Source organism: Bombyx mandarina, chromosome 09 (assembly GCF_030267445.1).
Source record: "Bombyx mandarina strain Sakado chromosome 09, ASM3026744v2".
NCBI classification, from domain to species: domain Eukaryota; kingdom Metazoa; phylum Arthropoda; class Insecta; order Lepidoptera; family Bombycidae; genus Bombyx; species Bombyx mandarina.
In genome coordinates, this window is record NC_143216.1 from 15,612,719 (window position 1) to 15,635,387 (window position 22,669).

Sequence of the window (22,669 nt, forward strand, 5' to 3'; positions counted from 1 at the left end):
TGAAGTAATCGCTATAAATCACAAATTTATGAATAAAAAATAAACCTAAGCACTTGAAAAGAACATTTTGTACCTCTTAAATTGAAATTTCGGTAAGTTCTTATGTGGGTCGAACGTGGCTGTCAACTACGGTTTTTATACGGCTTTTCGATTGATATTAAGTATTAATAGACCCTGTATTCTTACAGACTACTGTTTACACTATATAATGACGCTAGCGATTATACAATTTCATCTTCAATAATATAAATACTATACTTATACTATACTACTACTACTACACTGTCGTATACTATACTATACTATACTATACTATACTATACTATACTATACTATACTGTCGTGCTGATGTCGATCTGAATGTTAGACGACGAAAGTAAAGCATGAAAGAGGAACGCATACCGCAGAGATGCGAATGTTGAGATGGATGTGGGGAGTGACAAGAATGGACAAGATAAAGAATGAGTATATCAGAGGAAGAGTGACAGTAGCCTTGGTAATCAATAAATTAAAGAGCGGACGGTCAACGTGGAATGGACATGTGACGCGTAGAGAGAAGATGCATGTGACTCGAAGATGTATGGAAATGGTAGTGCAAGGTAGAGGGGGAAGAGGTCGACCAAACAAGACATGGATGGAGTGTATGAATGACGATATGAGAGAGAGAGGTGTGAGTGTTGAGATGACGGCTGATAAAAGAGAATGGAACAAAAAAATTTGCTGTGCCGACCCCACCTAGTGAGGTAAGGCGGAGAAAACAAAAAAAAACTTATACTATACTCAATCTTCATCTGTTCACCACATACGTCACATCTGATTTCAACACAGATTAGTTGGATTTTCGTTGATCATAATTTATTGCCCAAAACTTTATATAATAATTATGTTAAGTTTGTTTCTATAATCTATATCAGCTATATATAAAATATATGCTAGAAGTAACTACAATTTAGGCTTTTATTTTGATATTTTTAAAAACAAACTTAGTTTAAAAGTTAATTAATTTTTTTATTGATTTTATTATTAATTTATGGTAGTCTTATCTGAATATTAGGCATTTAAGCCTGCATTATACATATACATATGTTAGGAATGCTATTAAGTGCTTATGCATAGTGAAAAAAAAATCTGACATATCGATTAGTTAAAAGGATTAATTAGGGTGGCGGAGTAACGTGGAACATAAGGACTACCTAGTAGTGATGCTACCCGCAAAAGCATTACCGGTCGGAGAAAAATTCAATATTATTTTACTAGTTGCAAACTCTTTCATCACTATGTGTTCTTTCGACACTTAGCTTGGAGCTGTTAAATATGGAACGTGTATGTATTATATTATTTATTTTTATCATCCTACTCCTTGCGTCGATAATACTCAATGCTGAGAGTGGTGGCCTCTTTGAATGAATTTTTATCATACTGATACACCATTTTTATTATAATCTGGCGATGCCTACACATATGCACGGCTATGAAATTTCTATGGGTCTTAAAGTGCACCATATTAGTTGATCCTGTGTTGTCTGCACCCAGCGGAATCCGTCCTGTGCCTTCCGGTGGGCGACCCGAATGCATAATGCGGCATTGCACTTTTTAGACCCAGTATCCCTTTGTACCACGGGCAATGTGCCCTATTTACTGCCAATTTGACCTCGTAATAATTAACATGATTATCCTGCTCGTTTTATTAGGCGATAAGCGATATTTACGAATGATAAATAAATATAAATAAATATTTTACTAACAATCACGCCACGTTAACTGGTCCCGTGATAAGTTCGTAAAGAACTTGTGTTACAGGTACCAGATATCGGAAATAAATGTAAGATTTTTATTATACACATACATATATTTAATATACATCCATAACCCTGGAAGAGACATTTATATATATCATACAAATATCTTCCCTTGGCGGGATTCCAACCCGCGACCCCCTAGTGTAGTGACCATGTCACTTACCACTACACCAGATGGACGTTATTGTATACGTATTGTTCGTCATTCGATTTCACACCGATAATCTGTAGCCATAGTCCTCTCCATTGCCTTATATGTGACTTTGCGTATTACCATAAGACAGGCCCACGGTTACCGAACAAGAGATTCTTATTTTTCAGAAATCTTTTTTGTCACATACCATCCGACTTTTATATGAATTTCCGTCCACGGTGTTTCTTCGATGCCATGACATATTCTTATCCAAATCAGCTTTGAGGAGAGCCCTCAGCGGTAGGCAAAGGTTTGATTGTATCCCTGACATTTTTGACATCCATGATTGACGGCAACTATCCACTATCAAATCATCAAGTCTATAAATGGAAAAAATAATAATTCAATATAAGCACATAAATTTCTTCAGATTTTTTTTGACAAAATCGCGCTACCCCTTTATGCTTCATTAAAATTTGGTATAGCTTGATTGTGCCTCAATTGACACCTATTGTTAATAGTACAAAGCTCAAACGGTTCGAACGAAGCGGTTCAAAGCTAACAATCTGTTCATAAGCTTGCAAATCAGCCGAGTAATATTATAAACTATTTAAAAAGAAAGCTCAGTTTTTATTTCAAATGGAACTAGATAACTACTGATACAAAAACATATTTTATTGTATTTAACTTTTAAAATTTCTTTGAGAGAATATAACTCAAAAATGAATCCTTTAAGTCGATTAGCATAACTTAGTTTTGCAATCCGATGCAAATCAGTGAAAATATCTGACCTATCTGCATGCCTACCGTGGGAGCAAAGTGCAAAATTGGAATTTCCAATGCTCCAAGGTGGAACACTCGTGAATTTCTCTGGCATCGATTATGAATCATATTTTGTGATTTAATGGATGGATTCCGTCGAGCACTTTGAGATATTAATCGTAGGTCTCGACGTTTAAGTTAGGAATAATTGATATATTTACAACAAAATTCACGGATTATTAAAGTTTTATTATAATCTGACATTTACTATTTACATTAATATTATGAATCGATGCATTTAAAACCAGATATTTCACAACCGTTTAAACAATTAAAAAACACTCGGTAGAGAATGTTAGATTTTTTGTTTCCCGTCATTACTAACAAAGAAAAAAATAACGCTACCTAAAAGTACACCTACATCAAATGTCATTTGTGCAGGATAGCTATCGGAGTATCATGGTATGTGTTGAATGTAGATCTTCACGACGACCTCCAAACAGAATCGATACGTATGTGAAGGCAGCGTTAGAAAGATTCTTCGAAAAAGCAGCGCTACACAATAACTCTCATATTGTGGCCGCCTTGAATTAAACAACCGACCCAGAGGACGGGGCAACGTAAAGTCGCCGCCGTCCTAGACAAATCTTATCGGAACTTTCATATCCACCTTCGGTACTTTTAGGCTCTCCAAGCACCGTTCACCGTTATCGTCAAACTTGTCGAAGAGTTCGATGTGCAACCTACCTCATAGATACAGCCCACCGAGTTTCTTACCGGATCCTCACACTGGATCGCGATTCCGATCCGGTGGAAGGTTTAGCGAAACATTGCTCTTGCTAGGGCTGGTGTTATCAATTCTCTCAAGTTAAGCCCGTGAGCTTACGTTCCCGTCCGAGCGTAACTGGAATAGCCATTTAGGCTACCAGCGATTAGGCACGGAACAAGATCATAACGGAAATGATGTTCCTCTAACTTAATAGATGTTTATTTTATTACTGTACTAGTAAAGCTGTAGAAGAAATATAAACCAGTTTATTCGTAACAAAATTGTCAGTCATATATTGTGACAATTCTTTTTTTGTAGCTCTAGCTCGAAATGACTGATTTTTACCTTGCTTGTAAAGTTTTCTATGGGCTCCGAAACGAGTTTGTAAGCAGGTATTTACCTTCCAACGGATTTCTTTTGACGTTAGGAGTGTACAAATTCGGAGGCGACCGTCAAAATATCAATATTCATAGGATAATTATTAAGCTATTGCATAGCTTTTATCGTGGGTTTTGAGCGCGGCGACCGAATCATGAAATTCCGTAACGAAAAAAATCTTACACCCCTCACTCCCCTCCCATGTAGCTCGCGTTCAACACATTCACACGTTGCGCTTGTGTAGTGTTTGTGAATAAGCGCGTGGCGTGACGTCACACTGCATGCGCATTATGAGTGTGAAGGGGACAGTTTAGGTTTTGCTTGTTTATTAATTTGTTGTTTGTTTGTTCTTTGTTTATTAATGTTTAATATAGCGTGGTCTTGTTTTATTATTGTCTAATTATAATTGCATAAGTTGATAAAAAATGCTATGCAATTTTAAAAGCAAAAAGCTTTACCGCGGTAGTACCCGAGTGCCACACGTTTTTTTTTTTTTTTTTATAGTGGAATTGATTTGCTTGCTTAACTAAAATAATTATTTTGTCGAAATAATATAGCTATGGGCGACAATGCCGAACTGTAAGAAGAATACTGGAAGTTCCCTACAGACTACAAGACCGCCGAACTAACTACTTAAATTAGACAAGTTGTCGCCGTGTTTTGTTCCTAATTAATTATAAGTTTGCGCTCGGCTTTTATAAGCCTAAGGCCATCGAGTTTTAACATAATTACAGAGACAAACTATTTTGATTACTTTAGAAAAACACAATGAAAAATAAACGACACTGTGAACGAATTTTTGTTTGACTTTTGAGATATTAAGTATGTTCAAATTGCTTGTTTTTACATTTCACTACCCATTTTTTGTGCGTGCTTTTGCATCATCCCAATGGTTTATAGATTAGCGTGAAAATTTTTTTTAGAGTTTTAATAATTTATATAGTGATTTAAAATTAAGGTGATCACGAATTATTAAAATAATCCCAGTTTAAGGTGTATTTTATAATTAAGTATAACGATGTAAAATATATTTCATTGGTGCTATATCGACTGAAAGCTTTTGGAAAAACTTCGTGGTTGCCCGGCGTCTCTGCCGCTCCGCCCGCATGCATGCCCTTCCAAGACCCACGAGTAGAGTAAATAGGGATGTGTGCGTTATAAGGTGTATTTTTTTTTGTAATTAATATAATAATTTCATAAAAAATTTTATTGCGCTGTCGTTTCAATTTAATTAAGAAACCCTTGTGACTACATTTGCGTTGTTGAGGATGGAATGTTTCTAAAAGAGCATTTTTTTTTTATATAAATTAATATCTATCATTACGTGAAGCAAAAACTTTGTACCCCTTTTTACGAAAATCACGCGGACGAAGGAGTATGAAATGTTTCCCAATTATAAAGAATATTCAGAAGCAATGCACAATGCTAACATTTCTTTACAATTATGCATAAAAAATACATTAAATCAATAAAAAAAAACATTACACACACTACCATGTATTTAACACACACAAGCATTTATACTGATTTGCTTATTGTTTAATTTCTGTGGCCAAATTGATAATAGAATTAATATTGTTTGACTTTAATATTATTTGTCTATAGCGTAGTCATGGCGACATCTGTGGGTATAGAAGTATATTAGTCTGTGACAATAAAACCATAATAATGTTCAAACTTATAGTTTACATTAGTAATTATAGTCGAATTTCCACTACTGGGGGACCACTAGTCATATTTAACAGCCTATTTTAGTCCACTGTTAGACATAGACCTCTACCAAGGTACGCCACGTGACCCGATCCTGGACCTCTAGTCTCCATCCGATGCCTAAACGAACGAGCCTTTCCCATCCCAATTCTAATTGAGGCCGTCAGCGCAAAAGTAGCCTAAGCTTACCATAGTAAATATGGAGATAATGAGGTTCGAATTTACCTTTACAATACTTCGTAGGCAAAAAAATACGTGCTCCCACTCAAAATAAGGTCGGCCACTACACGTGAAGCGTTTAAGACGAAGGTTCGAGAACTGTTTCTCAGAGAGTTATCAGAGTCATCTAATTGATAATATTTGTTTATATATGTTTTTATATGTATATATTTATGATACGTATATGTATATATTTATGTATATCTATATATTTATGTATATGTATTTATTTAAGTACGAGTATTTGTATCTATAAATATTATGTATGTTATATATACACATATTATTATGTTTCAGTAATATCACCTTCACACTACACCTTTTTTTTTTTTTTTTTAACGCTGGGGAATCCATTTACGGATACTCGGTCCGGGGGGGTAACGAACCGGGTTATGTCGGACTCCGGCGCCTCCTGAGAGGAAGAGGGGGACGAGAAGGTCCTCCACCTCCCCGAATTCCTCGCAAGAGACTACGCCTTGAAAAAGGCGCGCGAAGCACTTGCCCCGCAGAACGACTACCGACTAAACCCCATCGAGCTCCACCACACCGGCTACACCAGACATACGGTACCGCAGTGCGCGCCGAAAGTCTGCCTTCGCCGGTACCCGTCCTGATGATAAGACGGGATTTCATCTCCGGGAAAATCCCGAAGGACGTCATTTCGGGAGATACACCGTGGGCGGCGCACAGGAGCCACCTTGCACCACCCCACCACTGGACCAACAGTCGAGTACCGGGCGCCCCCGCACCCGCCACCTGATAGTCCCTACTGGGGCTGAGCGGGAGCTTCACGCCCGCGCCGGCCATCCCGCCTTCTGCGCTGAGGTGCTGAAGAGGGATCCCACTCCCTTTCACGCTCCTCAGCCTCACGGGACGCCATTACCAGGTCACAAAACCTGGCCATGGCCTCCCACGAGCCCTGATCCTCTAACATGCGGGCGACGACAGCCCGCAGGGAGAGGTTTCTCCCCAGCACCGCGACGAGATCTCGCCGCGAGTGCTCCCAACGCGGGCACGTTTCGAGCGCGTGCTGCGCGTCATCGTCCGGGTGCCCGCACTGGTGGCAGCCCGGGTGTGGCTCTCTCCTGCAGACCTTCCACAGGTACCTCCCGAAACAGCCATGTCCCGAGAGGACCTGCGCAAGGTGAAAGGAGAGTACGCCGTGACGCCGATCCGACCATGCCTCCAGCATGGGCACCAGGGCCCCGAGGGTGCGCCGGCGGGTGGCCGAAGTTTGGCCAAGTTCTTTCAGCAATCGCTCTCTCCACTTAGCGTATGCTACATGACGCGCAGCACGCTTCCACCGACCGACAGCCGACGGGCCGGGCGACCGCCCCCGACTCAAGGCCTGCGCCTTACGCCGATATACCGCAGCCAAGATTTCGGCCTCGAGGTCCCAGGGTAGGGATCCGGCGAGAGCGCAGGCCACATCTTGAGAGATGGTGCGGTACCCCCTGATGACCCTCACCGCAAGCGCCCGCTGAGCTCTATGCAGCAGAGCCGCGTTTCTCGCGGAGAGTGCGGGCGACCACACGGGAGCACCGTACAGGGCCATACTGCGCACCACCCCAAGGTACAGTCGCCGAGTACCGGCGCTGCATCCTCCGACGTTGGGAAGAAGACGGGTCACCAAGCTTCATCTCTGCACTCCCCTAAGGTAGACTGTTAGAGAATGCCTATGGCATTAAGTCCGCCTTTATAATTTATAGCATAAGAAGTTATAAATAAATAAATAAAATGATGTTTACAAAGTCATCTATTATCTTATACCTTTAAATGAGCAATTCTTGTATATATATATATATAGTCTGAATCTCGGAAACGGCTCCAACGATTTTCATAAAATTTAGTATACAGGGGATTTCGGGGGCGATAAATCGATCTAGCTACGATTTATTTTCGGAAAATGTTGTTATATTCGTGTTTTCAATAATCAACTTTATGACTCTTCCCGATATCTATTGGCGAATAATAATACTATTTTTACTGCTTTAAAGACAAAACAAGATGGCGTTATAAAAAAAAAGGCGAACAAAGCTCGGTCATCATCTAGTCTATGGATGAAACTAGGGATAGGCCGATTTTGCATCAAAATTTATTATGTTTTAAATAAATTGTAATACATAAGTACGAAAATGAATTGTGGGTTAGGCCACTTTTACGCTGACGGCCACAATTAAACGTTAATAAAACGAGTTCTATGACGTTTCAAACTTCCTTTGTTATCAACACATTCAACTAAATGCGTTGACTGCGTAACTTGTTATTTCAATGACATTCACTTTCAATAAAGGCAATTGAGGGAGATAACGTATTATTGAGAGAACTAAATGCAGTTTCCTGATTCAAAAGAGTATATTCAAAAATAATTGTATTGAGTGGTATAAAGCAGTTATATTTAACCATATTACTTGCGATTCCACCCAGGAACTTTCCTAAAACTGTTGATTATGTTCCTTAAAGAATGAAAGTATCGATTTTTATATGTTTACTGGTTATAACTCGAGTTGCCCCAGAATATTTGTGTAAACGTGTATTGGGCAAGGGCCAGTAATGTTTAAGAGGTCCCGATTTCCGCGAGGTAGAAAAAAATTGTATATAAATCATTTATTCAACGCCTCCGTCTGATTTATATATGTTCACGTGGGGTAGCGTCACGCACATCCGGCCCGCCCGTGGTGTCGTTATGTTATTTATTACCTTATTTTGTTCTGCAAATATTAACACACTCCTTGACTTCATTCGCTACCCGAAAAGGGTTTTTTTCATATGGTCAAGAATATCGTATTATCTTGTACATTAATCATGTATTAAAAGAATTTATTTCTTTTGTTTTTTCATGTTTTCATGCATAATATTTTTCGTTGATTAAAAGCTAACAAGATTGTTGCTTTCTAAAATAACACTCGTTCGGAAAATAATGTTTAATAATCTTTATACATATTATGTATATTTCTTCTGTGCGTGTGTTTGTCACTGAACTAACTCCTCCTAAACGGCTGGACCGATTTTAATGAATTTTTCTGGTTTTTTTTATAGCTTAGTTGGATGGACGAGCTCACAGCCCACCTGGTGTTAAGTGGTTACTGGAGTCCATAGACATCTATAACGTAAATGCGCCATTCTAAGGTCTCAAGTATAGTTACAACGTCTGCCCCACCCTTCAAACCGAAACGCATTACTGCTTCACGGCAGAAATAGGCAGGGTAGTGCTACCTAACCGTGCGGACTCACAGGAGGTCCTACCACCAGTAAAAACCAGTGTACCTTCAAGTGGATTCGAGAATGATTTAGATTTACAAATCAGCACGGCAGATGGCGCAGCCGTCGGTATCTAGATTATTTATCTTTCCTAGAAATAATTTTTATGGCAAAACAACGTTTGCCGGGCAGCTAGTAAAGGATAAATTAGAAAAAATTTCTGCTGAGCAGTGTCTTGCTCGAACTCCATTGTTAATATTAACAAACAGTAATGACTTTAAGTCACGTTTCGAAGCAAATATCTCCCAACATGGAGGAATCGCGTTACACAATGGAATCACTGACTTGAATTTAACATAAATAATGGCGGTGCTATAAAGCTTCACAATTAGAAATCCACCATTGACAGAATTCACTAACCGATCCTTAATATATAATGGGAAATAATTAAGCTCGAGCTAATCAATCACTTAAAGCTAGCAAATGAAAAAAAAAACGTTCTGACCAATCTGTATATATAAAAATGAATTGCTGTTCGTTAGTCTCGCTAAAACTCGAGAACGTCTGGACCGATTTGGCTAATTTTAGTCTTGAATTATTTGTGGAAGTCCAGAGATGGTTTAAAAGTTAGATAAATATGAAAATGCTCGGAATTAAATAAAAACAATTTTGTTTTTCCTTTGTTGTCCCCCCCGTCGGACGGATTCCTTTTGTTTGTTTTAAGTTTATTTTATACAAAAGTTTAGATCTTTTATACATCGATTAAGGCACTACGAAGTCTGCCGGGTCAGCTTGTTTCTTAATAAAGAGCTACATCTGTTTCTGGGTATGTCAAGGTTCATCTGGTATGTACACTTGATTATCCACAAGTCGGAAGCTAAGTTGAACGTTGATACCTATTAAGATTGAACTATTCACAAAACACAGTTCAAGGCATTCATGGTTTTATAATCCGTCGCTTACTGTGTTTGCTGTATAAGTAAAAGATTTTTTAATTACATATTTCACTTTCCTATTTTTTAATTGTACACACTATAAATATATGTATCTATTAAAAATATATATATATTATAAGCGTTCTAAGAAGTCCATGAAGCATTGTCATGTTATAAACCAAACCAGCTTAGAGTGGATTTGGTATTTGCCGCGGAAACACGTCATATTTTATACTACATATTTGCGAATAGCCGAATAGTCGAACGAATATAGGATCTAGTAGCATCTAGAACGCTCGAGATGTACAACGCCATCTATTGCCAAATAGCGGAAACACACAATGTTAGACTTTTGTGGAATATTCTCGACGATTCTAGGGATTTCGTTTCAACTATAAAAGCGTTGCAGAGATGGCACGCAGTCAAATCGGAACTACTCGAAGCGAAACAGCGAACGGATCACCTGAAGCGAAGCGGAAGAAGCAAATTGAGAATTTTAAATTGTTTGTGAAGTGTTTTAAGTGCTAATACAGTGTTATTTGTACTTTGTAGAATTTATTTATCCGGAACCCCAGCGCGTAACAATAACATTCATTTATTTTTAAATAACTCCTGAATTTCTCCGTAGCGGTATCCAATATCCATTCATCCTACTACACGACTTACAACCAATAATTGATAATACAATATTTTACCACCTTTATTATTATATTTAAAAGTAATTTATTTAAATGTAATGTAATTATAATTAAATGTTCTTAAATTATATTCCAAAACAATTTAAATTAAAACTAAAGATATCCGTAGGCACATTTCTCTTTATTCTTTGACCGATCGACCATCAATCAAGCGCTTCGATAGCGAAATGCACTTCTAGCTTTATTTTGATGATATTTATAATGTAGATATTTGGGTATTACATCTCACGTTTACTCTTTAAGATTTACGATTTATGAAAATACAAAATACTACTTTATAGTTCTCGTTGCCTCAAATAGTCGAATAATAATTTTACAAAAAAGTGCTTTTTGTGTATCATTAAATTTCTTCTGCTACATCAAACCGTAAAATCTGGCTTAAACAAGTTTACGACTCACGAAAGCCTAGTAAGGTTTATATTATTTTACGATTTCGAATATTATAATAAAATCTCTAGTACGTTCGAATAATAATTGAACATGCAATTTCGAAAAGGGCACATGTCGCATATTTTGTCAAATACGTTTTTTCATATACATGTAGTTTTGAGGCTCACCTACACCCATTTTCTTATAATTCCAGTAATTTTCAATTGCTAATTAACACTAAATTATATCTCAAAAGTTAATATTTTAAATTTTACACTGCTTTAGAAAATAATTAGTTCTTTTTCATTTCCTGAACATTTAAATTTTCAGAGATGTGCCCTTTTCGAAATTGTATATTCAATTGATGTTTTACTATCTCGAATGTATGAACCCGTTAAATAACCGAACACGCCACTAGTCTATAAATACACAAAGCTCAGGAAACAAAATCGTGCGGATACAATATAATATAAAAATAATAAAATCGTAGAGACATTTGTTACGAACCGGTTCTCTTCCTGGGAAACCCCAGAAGGTCGTTCCGTAATCAGGCAAAGATTAAGACTATATTGAATGGATAAACGCACCTGAGGCTTGTTTTAGTTTCAACAATGCGGAGCTCGCGTAGTGTCGCCTTAAGCGGTGTAGTGTTAGTAACACTAAGGTAAGTCTTAATCATTCGTTATATTCGAAATGGTTTCATGAAAAGATTTTTTCAGAAGAAAAAAAATTGTTTTTGAAACTTTAAATTGATTCTTTAATAATGAGTTATATGTAATTTCAAATAAACGCACGTTTCAAATAAACACGCAAGAAACTAAAGTCATATAAATAGTTTGAAGAAAAAGAAGAAAAAAATATCAGTTTTTTTTTTATTACATTTCTAATTAGCAAATCTGGAAAAAGTTTCATCACATTCGTTTAAAACTTAGCAAACATCGTGAAAAAAAATCATATCAAATTTATAATAAGATTATATTATATATTGTACGATATTTGAGTCGTCTATTATCAAAGGTGGCAATCTGTGCATTTGGACAAAAAAATGTTATTGATATGTCAATACAGATTGATTTGAATATAATCGTCTCCTTCAAAGAATACGGTTCAAAACCTGCATTAAATGAAGGTAATACTTAACCTGTTATTTATCTAAGATGTCGTTCAGACCAGTTTTGTGACTGCCAATGGAATACAAAGTCAATAATTCGTTTTTCTGATTTACCAATAATTTTCCAAAAGTCACATTGCCGGCTTTGATAATAGTCGACTCATTTGTAGATCGTAGAGATGAAACTTATTCGTCCATGTTTCAAAATCGACAAAGAATTAATTATCAATTTAACTGAATCTTACATAACGTATGTACGTAGAACGTAAGAAAAAAGTAACAGTATCTTCAGAGTTCACCTTAATATTAACTACAAACCCTAATAGTAAAGTTGGTTATTACTAGAGTTCGTTTGACATTTAATTTTCAATAGTATCATTAGGGCTTCTTAATATATCGGTAATTAAGTTAACTAAACGTTAATTAGATATAATTTTTTTAAATAATTACTGCTATTGAAAACTTTTATTATGCTCTGATCTGTCTTCTCTAATATTCAGAATTACGCCTTGATCTTTATCCTATCACCTGCTCCATTTTAGTCGTTCGAAGCCTTCTACTCACATTTTTATTACTGTTTTATGAAGCTGGAAGATGAAAAGATTAATTTTAAGGTGTCTACGTTAAATTTATTGGACACCACCGTTATCATGTGGAAGTTTCTACGTATTTCATACGTTGCAGATATTTCTTCTAATCTGCAAAAAAATATCGCATTCGTTCATAAAACTACGATGATTTTATTTGGTAAAAATAAAAACCATGGTAACCGACATAGCCCAAAGGATTGCGACACTGAAGTGGCAGTGGGCAGGACACATTGCTCGCGGAACGGATGGCCGTTGGGGCCAGAAGGTTCTTGAGTGGCGAGCGCGTACTGGAAGACGTAGCGTGGGTAGGCCTCCCACAAGGTGGGCCGACGACCTATTGAGGTTCGCGGGGATCCGCTGGATGCAGGCAGCAGAGGACCGGTCTTTGTGGCGAGGCTTGAGGGAGGCCTATGTCCATGGGCTGATAGAATAGAATAGAATAGAATAGATTTTATTTGGACCCGTTTTTACAATCAGTAAGGAGTGCATGACAAATCACGTAACAAATCCCTGAGCTAATAAAAGACGTATTAAAAAGTTCAAAAATTAAAATTCAAGCCAAATTTTGTCATTGCCTGCGATTTGCGGGCGTAGTCTTGTTTAACGGGGTCGATTAGGCAATTACGCATTCCATTTGCGATCGTTTAGACAGTAAACAACTTCAGATATCTATGCTAGGTAATGTCTACCTAGTAGTATTACAGTAAAATCAACAACAGCAGCGTAGGGGATTAGGCGAGCAATATTATGCCGTTAACGTGTTTAATTTTAAATTTTATCATTAATATAAGTAAATAACGGGTATTAAATTGTTTAAGTTCGTCTAATTGCGCAATTTTAGTATTTACTCTTTCTTCAAATCTTATTAGGACTCGATTGACAAGATTGGTATTTATATCATTGAGCAGAGTCATACCCTTCATTGTCATGACGCGCTGTATCATTATTCAGATAAGGATTAAATTAAAATTAATAAATATCAATGCTATTATTATTTGCGTACGGCTGATGGAGATCTTCAGACTTCACAGTCTCTTGGTTTAGTGCAAGTACACGGTCTCAAGTCAACTCAAGTCATTTCTTATAAGATAGGTCAAAATCGGCAGCAAAGACCTCTAATTTGTTTGCAGTATCTAAATGCCTAGCGATCACTAATTTTTCCATTAAAACCTCTTAATTTAAAACCGAAATGAATAACGTAAATGGTACCATATCCCTTAAAGACAGAAAGTCTATTTCCGAATGTGAACAACGGGCTTCTGATCCTTTAGGCCACGTATACTTCTTTTATTTATTTGTTATAGCTTGCTGTCGTGTTCACATGAAGCAGTGGTGTCTGATATCTATTACGGGGTGAGCAATTACTCCTTTCCTGAGGATTTTATATTCGGTGTCTCGACGGCCGCATTTCAAATAGAAGGAGCGTGGAATGAGGGAGGTGCGTTAAGCTAATAATAATAAGTATTGTAGTGATAAAGAATTTAAGTGAAAAATATTTAAGTAATCTTGTTATTTTTAAATAATTTTTAAGTAATAAACATTATTGTTTTTGATTTGTCTTATTTCTCGAATATGTGTTTCTTTTGACGAACAATATAATTATCTTCGGTTTTCAAAGACTATTCGTGAAAACAGTACTTTGGTTGAAACATTTTCGTTATCAGTTTTTATTACACATTACAAAGAAATGAGGCTATTGTTTAAGAACAATATCTGAAAATTGAATACAAGCAAGAGTGTTAATTAAAGTGAATAAACAAAAAATAACACCTTTTAAACACAAGATCCGGTTTAATATGAATTCAAATAAATCCCTAATAATAAATATCTACGTAGGCGTATTTTAAGTGAACATAAAAAAAATACTTCAATAGCGACCACCTTCAAATTAAGAATATTATATATCGCTCCAAAATTTCCGGTTACTCTTCATTAATTTTCTATAAATATGTATACAGAATATTTTACGAAATCCATGGCCCTACTAAATAGGCTTAGCGTTATTATTCATAAAACTTTTGGTTGGTACGAATTCAAATCGAATATCGACAATATTACGTATTCAGTGCGACACACATCCTGTTTTTTAAAAGAAAAATTCAATAAAAACGTTTTATAGTAAATATGATATATTTTTTGCTTCAGGAAAAGGAGAGAGTATTTGGGACACGTACGTTCACGAGCATCCGGAATATACCCCCGATAAGTCGAATGGAGATATTGCAGCTGATTCATATCACAAATTTAAAGAAGACGTACAGTTGATTAAGGCACTGGGAGTCAAATATTATCGTCTGTCAATATCGTGGCCGCGGTGAATATTTTCTTCAATAAAATTTGCTTTAGCTAGTTCTAGGAGTTAAGAAACTTCAAAAATATTTATATACCAATTTAGAAACCGTATTAACAAAGGCGGTTATAGTTGTTTCTTCAAATGGCCAATCAATGTAGTGATGCGTGTTCACGATTTTTACACCGTGGCGCCATTAATTACCCAAATTTATAATTATTGAAGGTTTGATTTTATTGTACATTTCGACATTTCTTTATTGTCAAAGTCGTTCGTGAAAATAAGTTAGATTCTTGGTGCTTTCATACGTCGGTATTTGCCTGCAAGCTTTAAGCTGCATGCGTCTTGTCCTTTCAGCTATGATACTACACGTTAAAGTACTTACTACTACTTTACATGCCTAATTTTGCGGTACATAAAACTATATGACGTCGATTTACATATATATAATATAAGCAATAGCTGTATTTGCGTCAATGAACTATCTCACTTCAATTTTTTACAGATTGCTACCAAATGGAACAAGCAATAACATAAGTACTGATGGAGCGAGATACTATCGAAATCTTTTCGAAGAGCTTTTGAAAGCGAATATAACTCCTATTGTTACGTTATTCCATTGGGATATGCCCACGCCCTTCATGGACCTAGGAGGATGGAGCAACCCCGTGATAGTGGATTACTTCGTAGATTACGCAAGGGTCGCGTTCAATTTGTACGGTGACATCATTAAAACGTGGACCACAATTAACGAGCCACATCAACATTGTTACCATGTAAGGAACGAGGTCAAAAAATACTAGACCATTAGCATTTGTTTCACGCTGGTCGTACATTGGAATATTGTAACGTAATTGAGCTAGTTTTAATATTGCGTAAATTCGTTTTTTTAAGTAGAGCTCTCGGAATTTTAGGTCACAGTTCTCAATTCAAATACTTATTTATTCGAAAACGAATTCAGGATGTTTTTAAAGAGATAAAGCTTAAATGATTATTTAACAACGAACATTTTTTATATTTATACATTTTTGGTAAAATTATTGTAATGTTAACAGGGTTATGGGGCCGACTACTTCGCACCAGCCATAAAGTCACACGGTGTAGGAGAATATTTATGTGCACACTATTTAATCTTAAGTCACGCAAAAGCATACCGTTTATACGAAAAAGAGTTCAAGCCACATCAAAAAGGTGGATATGGATCTTATTTTGTTACTAACGTTAATATATTTTCGCTCGTACCATGGTTACTAAATGAGTATTTCATTTTTTATTGCTCTGAAGGAGTTAAGGTCTTTAGCCACTGATGTGATCTGGTTACCGTAGCGTTAAACATCTAGAATCGTCTGTGAGTGACTTAACGAATAAAATTCCCTGTATAGTCGTATGAAGTAATGCGACTGTGTTGACGGTTAAACCCTGATGATAAGGAATTTCCTTTTTTTTTAATTGAATACAAATTTTAAAGTTTAACGATAAACTTCCACTAGGAAGGAATGATAGCGTATAATAAAACCAAGTGGTGCAAAATGTTAATTTTATTCTTGTGTAATTTTGTGTGGGCAGTCCGTCCGCTGATTTGTATTCAACGACACTAAGAAAGTAATTTTATGTAATGGTAATGATAAAAATTTTATCTAGTTTATATTTATTATGCAGGCAAAGTTGGAATTACTTTAGATGCATTTATGGGAATACCAAAGGATCCTCGGAACTTTGAAGACGTACAAGCCGTTCGTAGTTATCTGCAAATTCATGTAAGTACCAATACAAGAACAGACGAACCAATTAATTTCGCCAATCGAAAGAGCATCGAAATAAATGCAATATTAAAAACTGTTTTTGTTCCAATGTAAAAGAAGAAGCAAACATGTTTGCTGATAAAAACCGAATAATGTTAATTGGGGATAGTCTCATTCAATGTCAATCACTCGAGTGTGCTCGTAATCAAAGAGTTCCTTTAATTTATTATCGAATTTTATTACAATTGTTCGCTTTAAAGAAATTTCATTTTCAGTTTGATCTTTACGCTCATCCAATCTTTTCTGCCGAGGGAGATTATCCTACATTCGTGCGACAAAGAATTAACAACATGAGCTTGGCTCAGGGATTTGCAAGATCACGTTTACCGTATTTTACTGCAGAAGAGGTGAATATGAAATTCTAAGTAATTTTATAAAGTAGACGTATAATATTTTATTTATTTTATATTTAAAATCAAGGGGATCCCAAGGATTTGTATTGAATACTAAAAAGACAGTGCGTTATCTTGTACAATAACGTAAAATTTTCGAAGCCCAATATAATTTCTAAATCAACACGCGTGGCGTTCGTTGGATAGAGAATCTCATAATTTCCGTCAAAAAAATGCGTATATGAGATCCCTTAATAAATCGATTTTAAATATTTCTCCAACACTTCGTAGTATATTTATTTATCCGTTACTAAGCCTTTTTATTTCATGTGCATTCAATAAATATCCAATAAATTCACTTGAAAAATAGGTGCGAGCTCATCTCTTGAACCACGTCAAACAAGTTTTAGACTAATTTAAATTTTGTTGTTTATTTTGTTGTCCTTGGTTTTAACTATGTATTAATTTTGTATAGATTTTAGCTTTTTTTTTTGTCCTAACTAAGCTAATAGCCTTGAGAGGCTATATCAGTGTCGCCTTAACTGGTAGGTGAGCTCACGAGGCTAAAACCTAATGACGTTGCTAACACGAACCCTAGCAAGAGCCGTGCTTCGCAGAATCTACCACCGAATCGGAAGCGCGACCCACTCAGAAGATCCGGCGAGAAACTCAGTGGGCTGTGTCTGTGGGTTAATTTACTCGTCGAGCCCTTCGTCGCAAGCGACGAGTTCGACGAGAACGATGACCGGTAGTAGATTTTAGCGTTAACTAGTCGAACTCGCCTGCTTTACTGGCCAATCTTTGATTTGACTTTGCCGAACCTAATTTCACGGAATCAGAGGCTAGAGGATCACGGGCTACAGGAGCCTAAACTAAAGATTTCGTAACATCGAAATCGGTCCAATCGTTACGGATTTTATTGGTAACATATCTATGCATGCCTGTCTCCTATGTAAATAAAATTCAATTTGTCTACTATGTATGTATATAAATCGATCGCACTGACATATAGGTGACATTTTTAATATGCCTGTTTTCAAAGTGATTATTGGAAGCTAGTTAATAAATTATTTTTTGAGGCTGGCTTCCTCGTAGAATATCTAAGATAGCTATTTGGTATTCGGGTCTGAATTTTAAGTAGTTGTTTCATTTATTTATTCACAGGTCAAAATAATCCGCGGCAGCTCAGATTTCTTCGGTCTTAACCATTATACCACGTACTTGATGTCACCATCTGAAATGGAATTTTCCTGGTCGATACCTTCAATGGACCACGATGCTCAAGTTAGAATGGAACAAGACCCGCACTGGGAAAAACCCGGTACAGACTGGCTTTCGGTATGAACATTTGCCACCCCCGATTACTCTCTTTAGACAACCCATACCCTAGACCAGGAAGGTCAAGTACCTGGGCGTTACCCTGGAGGCATCAATGACATTCCGCCCACATATAAAATCAGTCCGTGACCGTGCCGCGTTTATTCTCGGTAGACTCTACCCCATGATCTGTAAGCGGAGTAAAATGTCCCTTCGGAACAAGGTGACACTTTACAAAACTTGCTTAAGGCCCGTCATGACTTACGCGAGTGTGGTGTTCGCTCACGCGGTCCGCACACACATAAACACCCTCCAATCTCTACAATCCCGCTTTTGCAGGTTAGCCGTCGGAGCTCCGTGGTTCGTGAGGAACGTTGACCTACACGACGACCTGGGCCTCGAATCTATCCAGAAATACATGAAGTCAGCGTCGGAACGGTACTTCGATAAGGCTATGCGTCATGATAATCGCCTTATCGTTGCCGCCGCCGACTACTCCCCGAATCCTGATCACGCAGGAGCCAGTCACCGTCGACGCCCTAGACACGTCCTTACGGATCCATCAGATCCAATAACTTTTGCATTAGACGCCTTCAGCTCTAACACTAGGAGTAGGCTTAGGGACCCCGGTAACCGTACTCGTCGAACTCGACAAAGAGTTCGCCGTGCAACCTAATCCATGAATCAGCTCGCTGAGTTTCTCACCGGATCTTCTCAGCGGGTCGCGATTCCGATCCGGTAGTAGATTCATTCGCGAAGCAGCTACTCTTGAGCTGTTAGGTCTCCTTCGGAGGCGCTCGGGTAGCTGTTAGCAAATCCCACCCCTCCTGGCTAAGCCTTTGCTCGCCCACCTGTCCTGGTAAAACTGGAAAGGCCTCCGGGCCACCAGTAATCCTTCAACCATAAAAAAAAAAAATGAACATTTGCGTCATGAAATTAGAAAAAAATTTAGTCAAATGCGGTTAAAATTCTATGGAGTGTAAGATTTAGTATATCCAGTGAAACCAGAATATTTAATTAATGTTGTAAAAGTAGTAAAGTCTGTCATTTAATGCTGTTCCTAAATTTTTTTCGGATATAGTCTGGCGAGACTGGTAGCTATTTGGTCCTAATTAATTACCAGATCTTGAGATTCAAGGTCAAAATACGATTTCGTTGTATGGCGGCTATCCCATCCTTTACACTGCATTGCACGAATGCCTCGCGCCAGAATAGTAAAGATACTGGTACCTTCGCGGAAGTATAGTACTGGTGGAAGGACCTCTTGTGAGTCCGCACGGGTAGGTACCACCACCCTGCCTATTTCTGCCGTGAAGCGGTAATGCATTTCGGTTTGAAAGGTGGGGCAGCGGTGGGTGGCGCATTTTACATTGTAGATGTCTATGGGCTCCAGTAACCACTTAATACCAGGTGGGCTGTGAGCTCATCTACCCATCTAAGCAATAATAAAAAAAGTGTAAAATATCTCACCCCTAGTAAATACCAATAGTTCAGTATTTGTGTCCTGGATAAAAATGGGTTATCAACAATGATGAAATTTGTTTACAGGTTTACCCAGAAGGGTTTCGAAAGTTATTGAACTACATAAGCGATAATTACGGAAGAGAGATTCCTATAATTGTCACAGAAAATGGCGTCGGTGACAAAGGACAAATAAAGGACTACGATAGGATCTCATACTTCAACAAATATCTATATCAATTGCTTTTAGCCATACACGAAGACAACTGTAACATTATAGGATATTTTGCTTGGACCCTTATGGACGACTTTGAATGGTCAGATGGATACCTGTGAGTTTATTTTAAAGATGATTTTTTCATAACTTTTAATTATATCATTATTCACCCAGTCTTTCTACCAGCCATTTATTTCTTCTCTAATGTCGTATCCAGTCTAATGTGACTAGACTCTAATGCCCTAGCGTACCTAGTCTGATGTAGTCTATCGTATTCTTGTTGATCAACTTGTGCATTATGTCACTTTCTCTTGTCGACAACGTCATTTGTGAATATTCCCCAAACATACATACATTTGAACACACAATCCAATAAAAAAATTAAGTTTCTACCAAAATGGGATTATTAGTATTTCGTAAAATGTAAACTCGTAAACCTGCGAATTAAGTCCAATAATATTAACAAGTTCCATTTTAGATTCCAAGTATTAAAATGTAAATACCTTTGCAATAAATCTACGCGATTTATCGATCTATGAAACATATTATTGGTGTTGTGTTTTCTTGATCGTGCAACTTAGCTAACCTAGCCCAATTAACATAGTAGAAAGGAAGGCTAGGCGTGTTATTTTAAGAAAACAAGTTTTGTGTGATGCTACTATTTAATTATAATCATTCAGCATTCGTAATAAGCCATCTTATACTACAGTGTTTACATTTGAAATTCTATTGCTCCGTTAACAAGACGTAAAGGACCTGTTTTTGAAGCTAAAGCGACTTAATAACATCAAGAACATAAAACCATATACTACTTACACATCATATAATTAATTATACACATCACTTATCTGTGCATAAATTATTATCGTTTTACGAAGTTCTTGTTCGTGACCCGTAATCTAAATCGAAATCAGCTTACGGATGCCTCCTAGGTCACACGAGACCGTTGACCTTAGCCATTTTCAAATGATATCACATTGCATGCTAAGAAAAACTGATTAGTAAAACACAATCAACCGATCGCAAATATTGGATTTTCAATTTTTTCATAATTTCAGGAATCGCATGCTTATACCTATATTCGAAACATCAATTACAACTTTAAAATTTTTAAAACTCAATAAATTATATTATCCAAATTTATATTTCATAATTATATTTCATTCGGAAAACATCGGTAACATTTTTAACAACAAACCCAAAATATTCTTGATATAATTTTACAATGGTCAGGCCGATATAATTAGTTATTCTCTTGTGTTTTCGAGTCGTATACAATGAGGCGATTGCAAACAAAAGTATCTCATACCGGAGACAAAAGACAAGAACGCTTGACTTTGACTAATCAAGTATTTGAAAAGTCAGACTGAGTATGAAAGCAGAATAAGCACGAGATTAAATCTCAATCTTTAGTTTTACCAGTCACGCCTGTGTTATTTAACCTACCATTACTATCCATCCAACACTGCTCATTCGCTACACTCTCTTCTGTAGCTCTCATTATAAGTTCGGTTGCCCATACGAATTCGTACCACGTTACATTGCAAAGTAAACTTTTCTAATATTTACAAGGTTTTTGACCTCGAGTACCAAGTTGGGGGACGGCATTCAAGCATATGTTTTTCTCCCGTAAGAGGGTAATGTACACCAAGCAGAAAAATATCATTCTTAAAAATATTTACAGGTCGAAGTTTGGGCTATACAAAGTGGACTTTGACAGCCCTGAAAGAACCCGTACACCAAAACTCTCAGTATCGAGCTACCGCAACATAGTACAAACTAGAAGAATTAATTTCGACCGCTACAAGCCGCTTCCGAATAAACTCAATCATTTTTTATGATAAATTAATATAGTATTTTTTTTTGCTTTGTAATAGCTTTTAGGTGAAATTGATAGAAATAAAGAATATACCATTGTTACAGAGTTTTTGCGATTATGTTATGACACATATTACTTTCCTAGTTTTCAATGATCCAAATACCACTTCCCCACAAAGTTACACTCATCAAATTTTTTTATTAAAACAATTAACAGAAAAAGTAAACAGGTAAGAAAATTAACAGGTAAAGTTTCTTAAATTTGGATTGTGACAAATGAATTTCAAACAGAAGAATGCGTGTCGGACTGACCATAGAAAAAAAAGAACTGTCAGAGCGAAGAATTTCACATTTTCGTCTCTAAGGTCTACAGCACGTGTAATCAAAAGCATTCCACATCTCAGAAAATACGAAGCATAGCTGGGTCAAAGTAATTTACGTTAAGAGTATCTTTTAAGCTTTATTATCTCAAAAGTTAAGTACTAACGGACGACTGCCCATTTTTATAAATGGTCTAATATAAAATTTAATAAACACATATCTGAAAAAAAGTACGCTTATGGAATTTTGTGCCCTGTCTCAAAATAAGTTTTGATAATGAAATTCAACTCTAAATAGTCGACAGTAACAAGTTCTTTTACTAGTTAGTTTCAGTAAAGCTATTCTTGCTATGAAGGCATATACAAAATTTTAGCCTCAAAATGCTTTATAACTCAAATGTCTTATTGAAACACAAACTGGTCCTAAATTTCCAAAAA

At 36.7% G+C, this 22,669-nt stretch overlaps 1 protein-coding gene across 1 annotated transcript; it reads left to right on the forward strand.

Moving 5' to 3' along the window:
• The first annotated feature begins 11,483 nt into the window (after nt 1-11,483).
• LOC114239823 (myrosinase 1) lies at nt 11,484-22,013 on the forward strand. The gene is made up of 10 exons (XM_028170225.2): nt 11,484-11,637; nt 13,979-14,112; nt 14,820-14,988; nt 15,470-15,740; nt 16,020-16,155; nt 16,624-16,721; nt 16,982-17,113; nt 18,263-18,436; nt 19,964-20,208; nt 21,778-22,013. Exons 1-10 carry the CDS (start codon nt 11,585-11,587, stop codon nt 21,932-21,934), a joined length of 1,569 nt encoding a protein of 522 aa, XP_028026026.2. The 5' UTR covers nt 11,484-11,584; the 3' UTR covers nt 21,935-22,013.
• The last annotated feature ends 656 nt before the right edge of the window (nt 22,014-22,669 follow it).

What these genes read in the sequence shown, in the direction of transcription:
- LOC114239823 (XM_028170225.2), top strand. Translation starts at nt 11,585, where the DNA reads ATGCGGAGCTCGCGTAGTGTCGCCTTAAGCGGTGTAGTGTTAGTAACA. An exon ending in AGGAGCGTGGAATGAGGGAG is followed by an intron (nt 14,113 to 14,819) that starts GTGCGTTAAGCT and finishes TTTTTGCTTCAG; the next exon opens with GAAAAGGAGAGAGTATTTGG. An exon ending in CCGGTACAGACTGGCTTTCG is followed by an intron (nt 18,437 to 19,963) that starts GTATGAACATTT and finishes ATTTGTTTACAG; the next exon opens with GTTTACCCAGAAGGGTTTCG.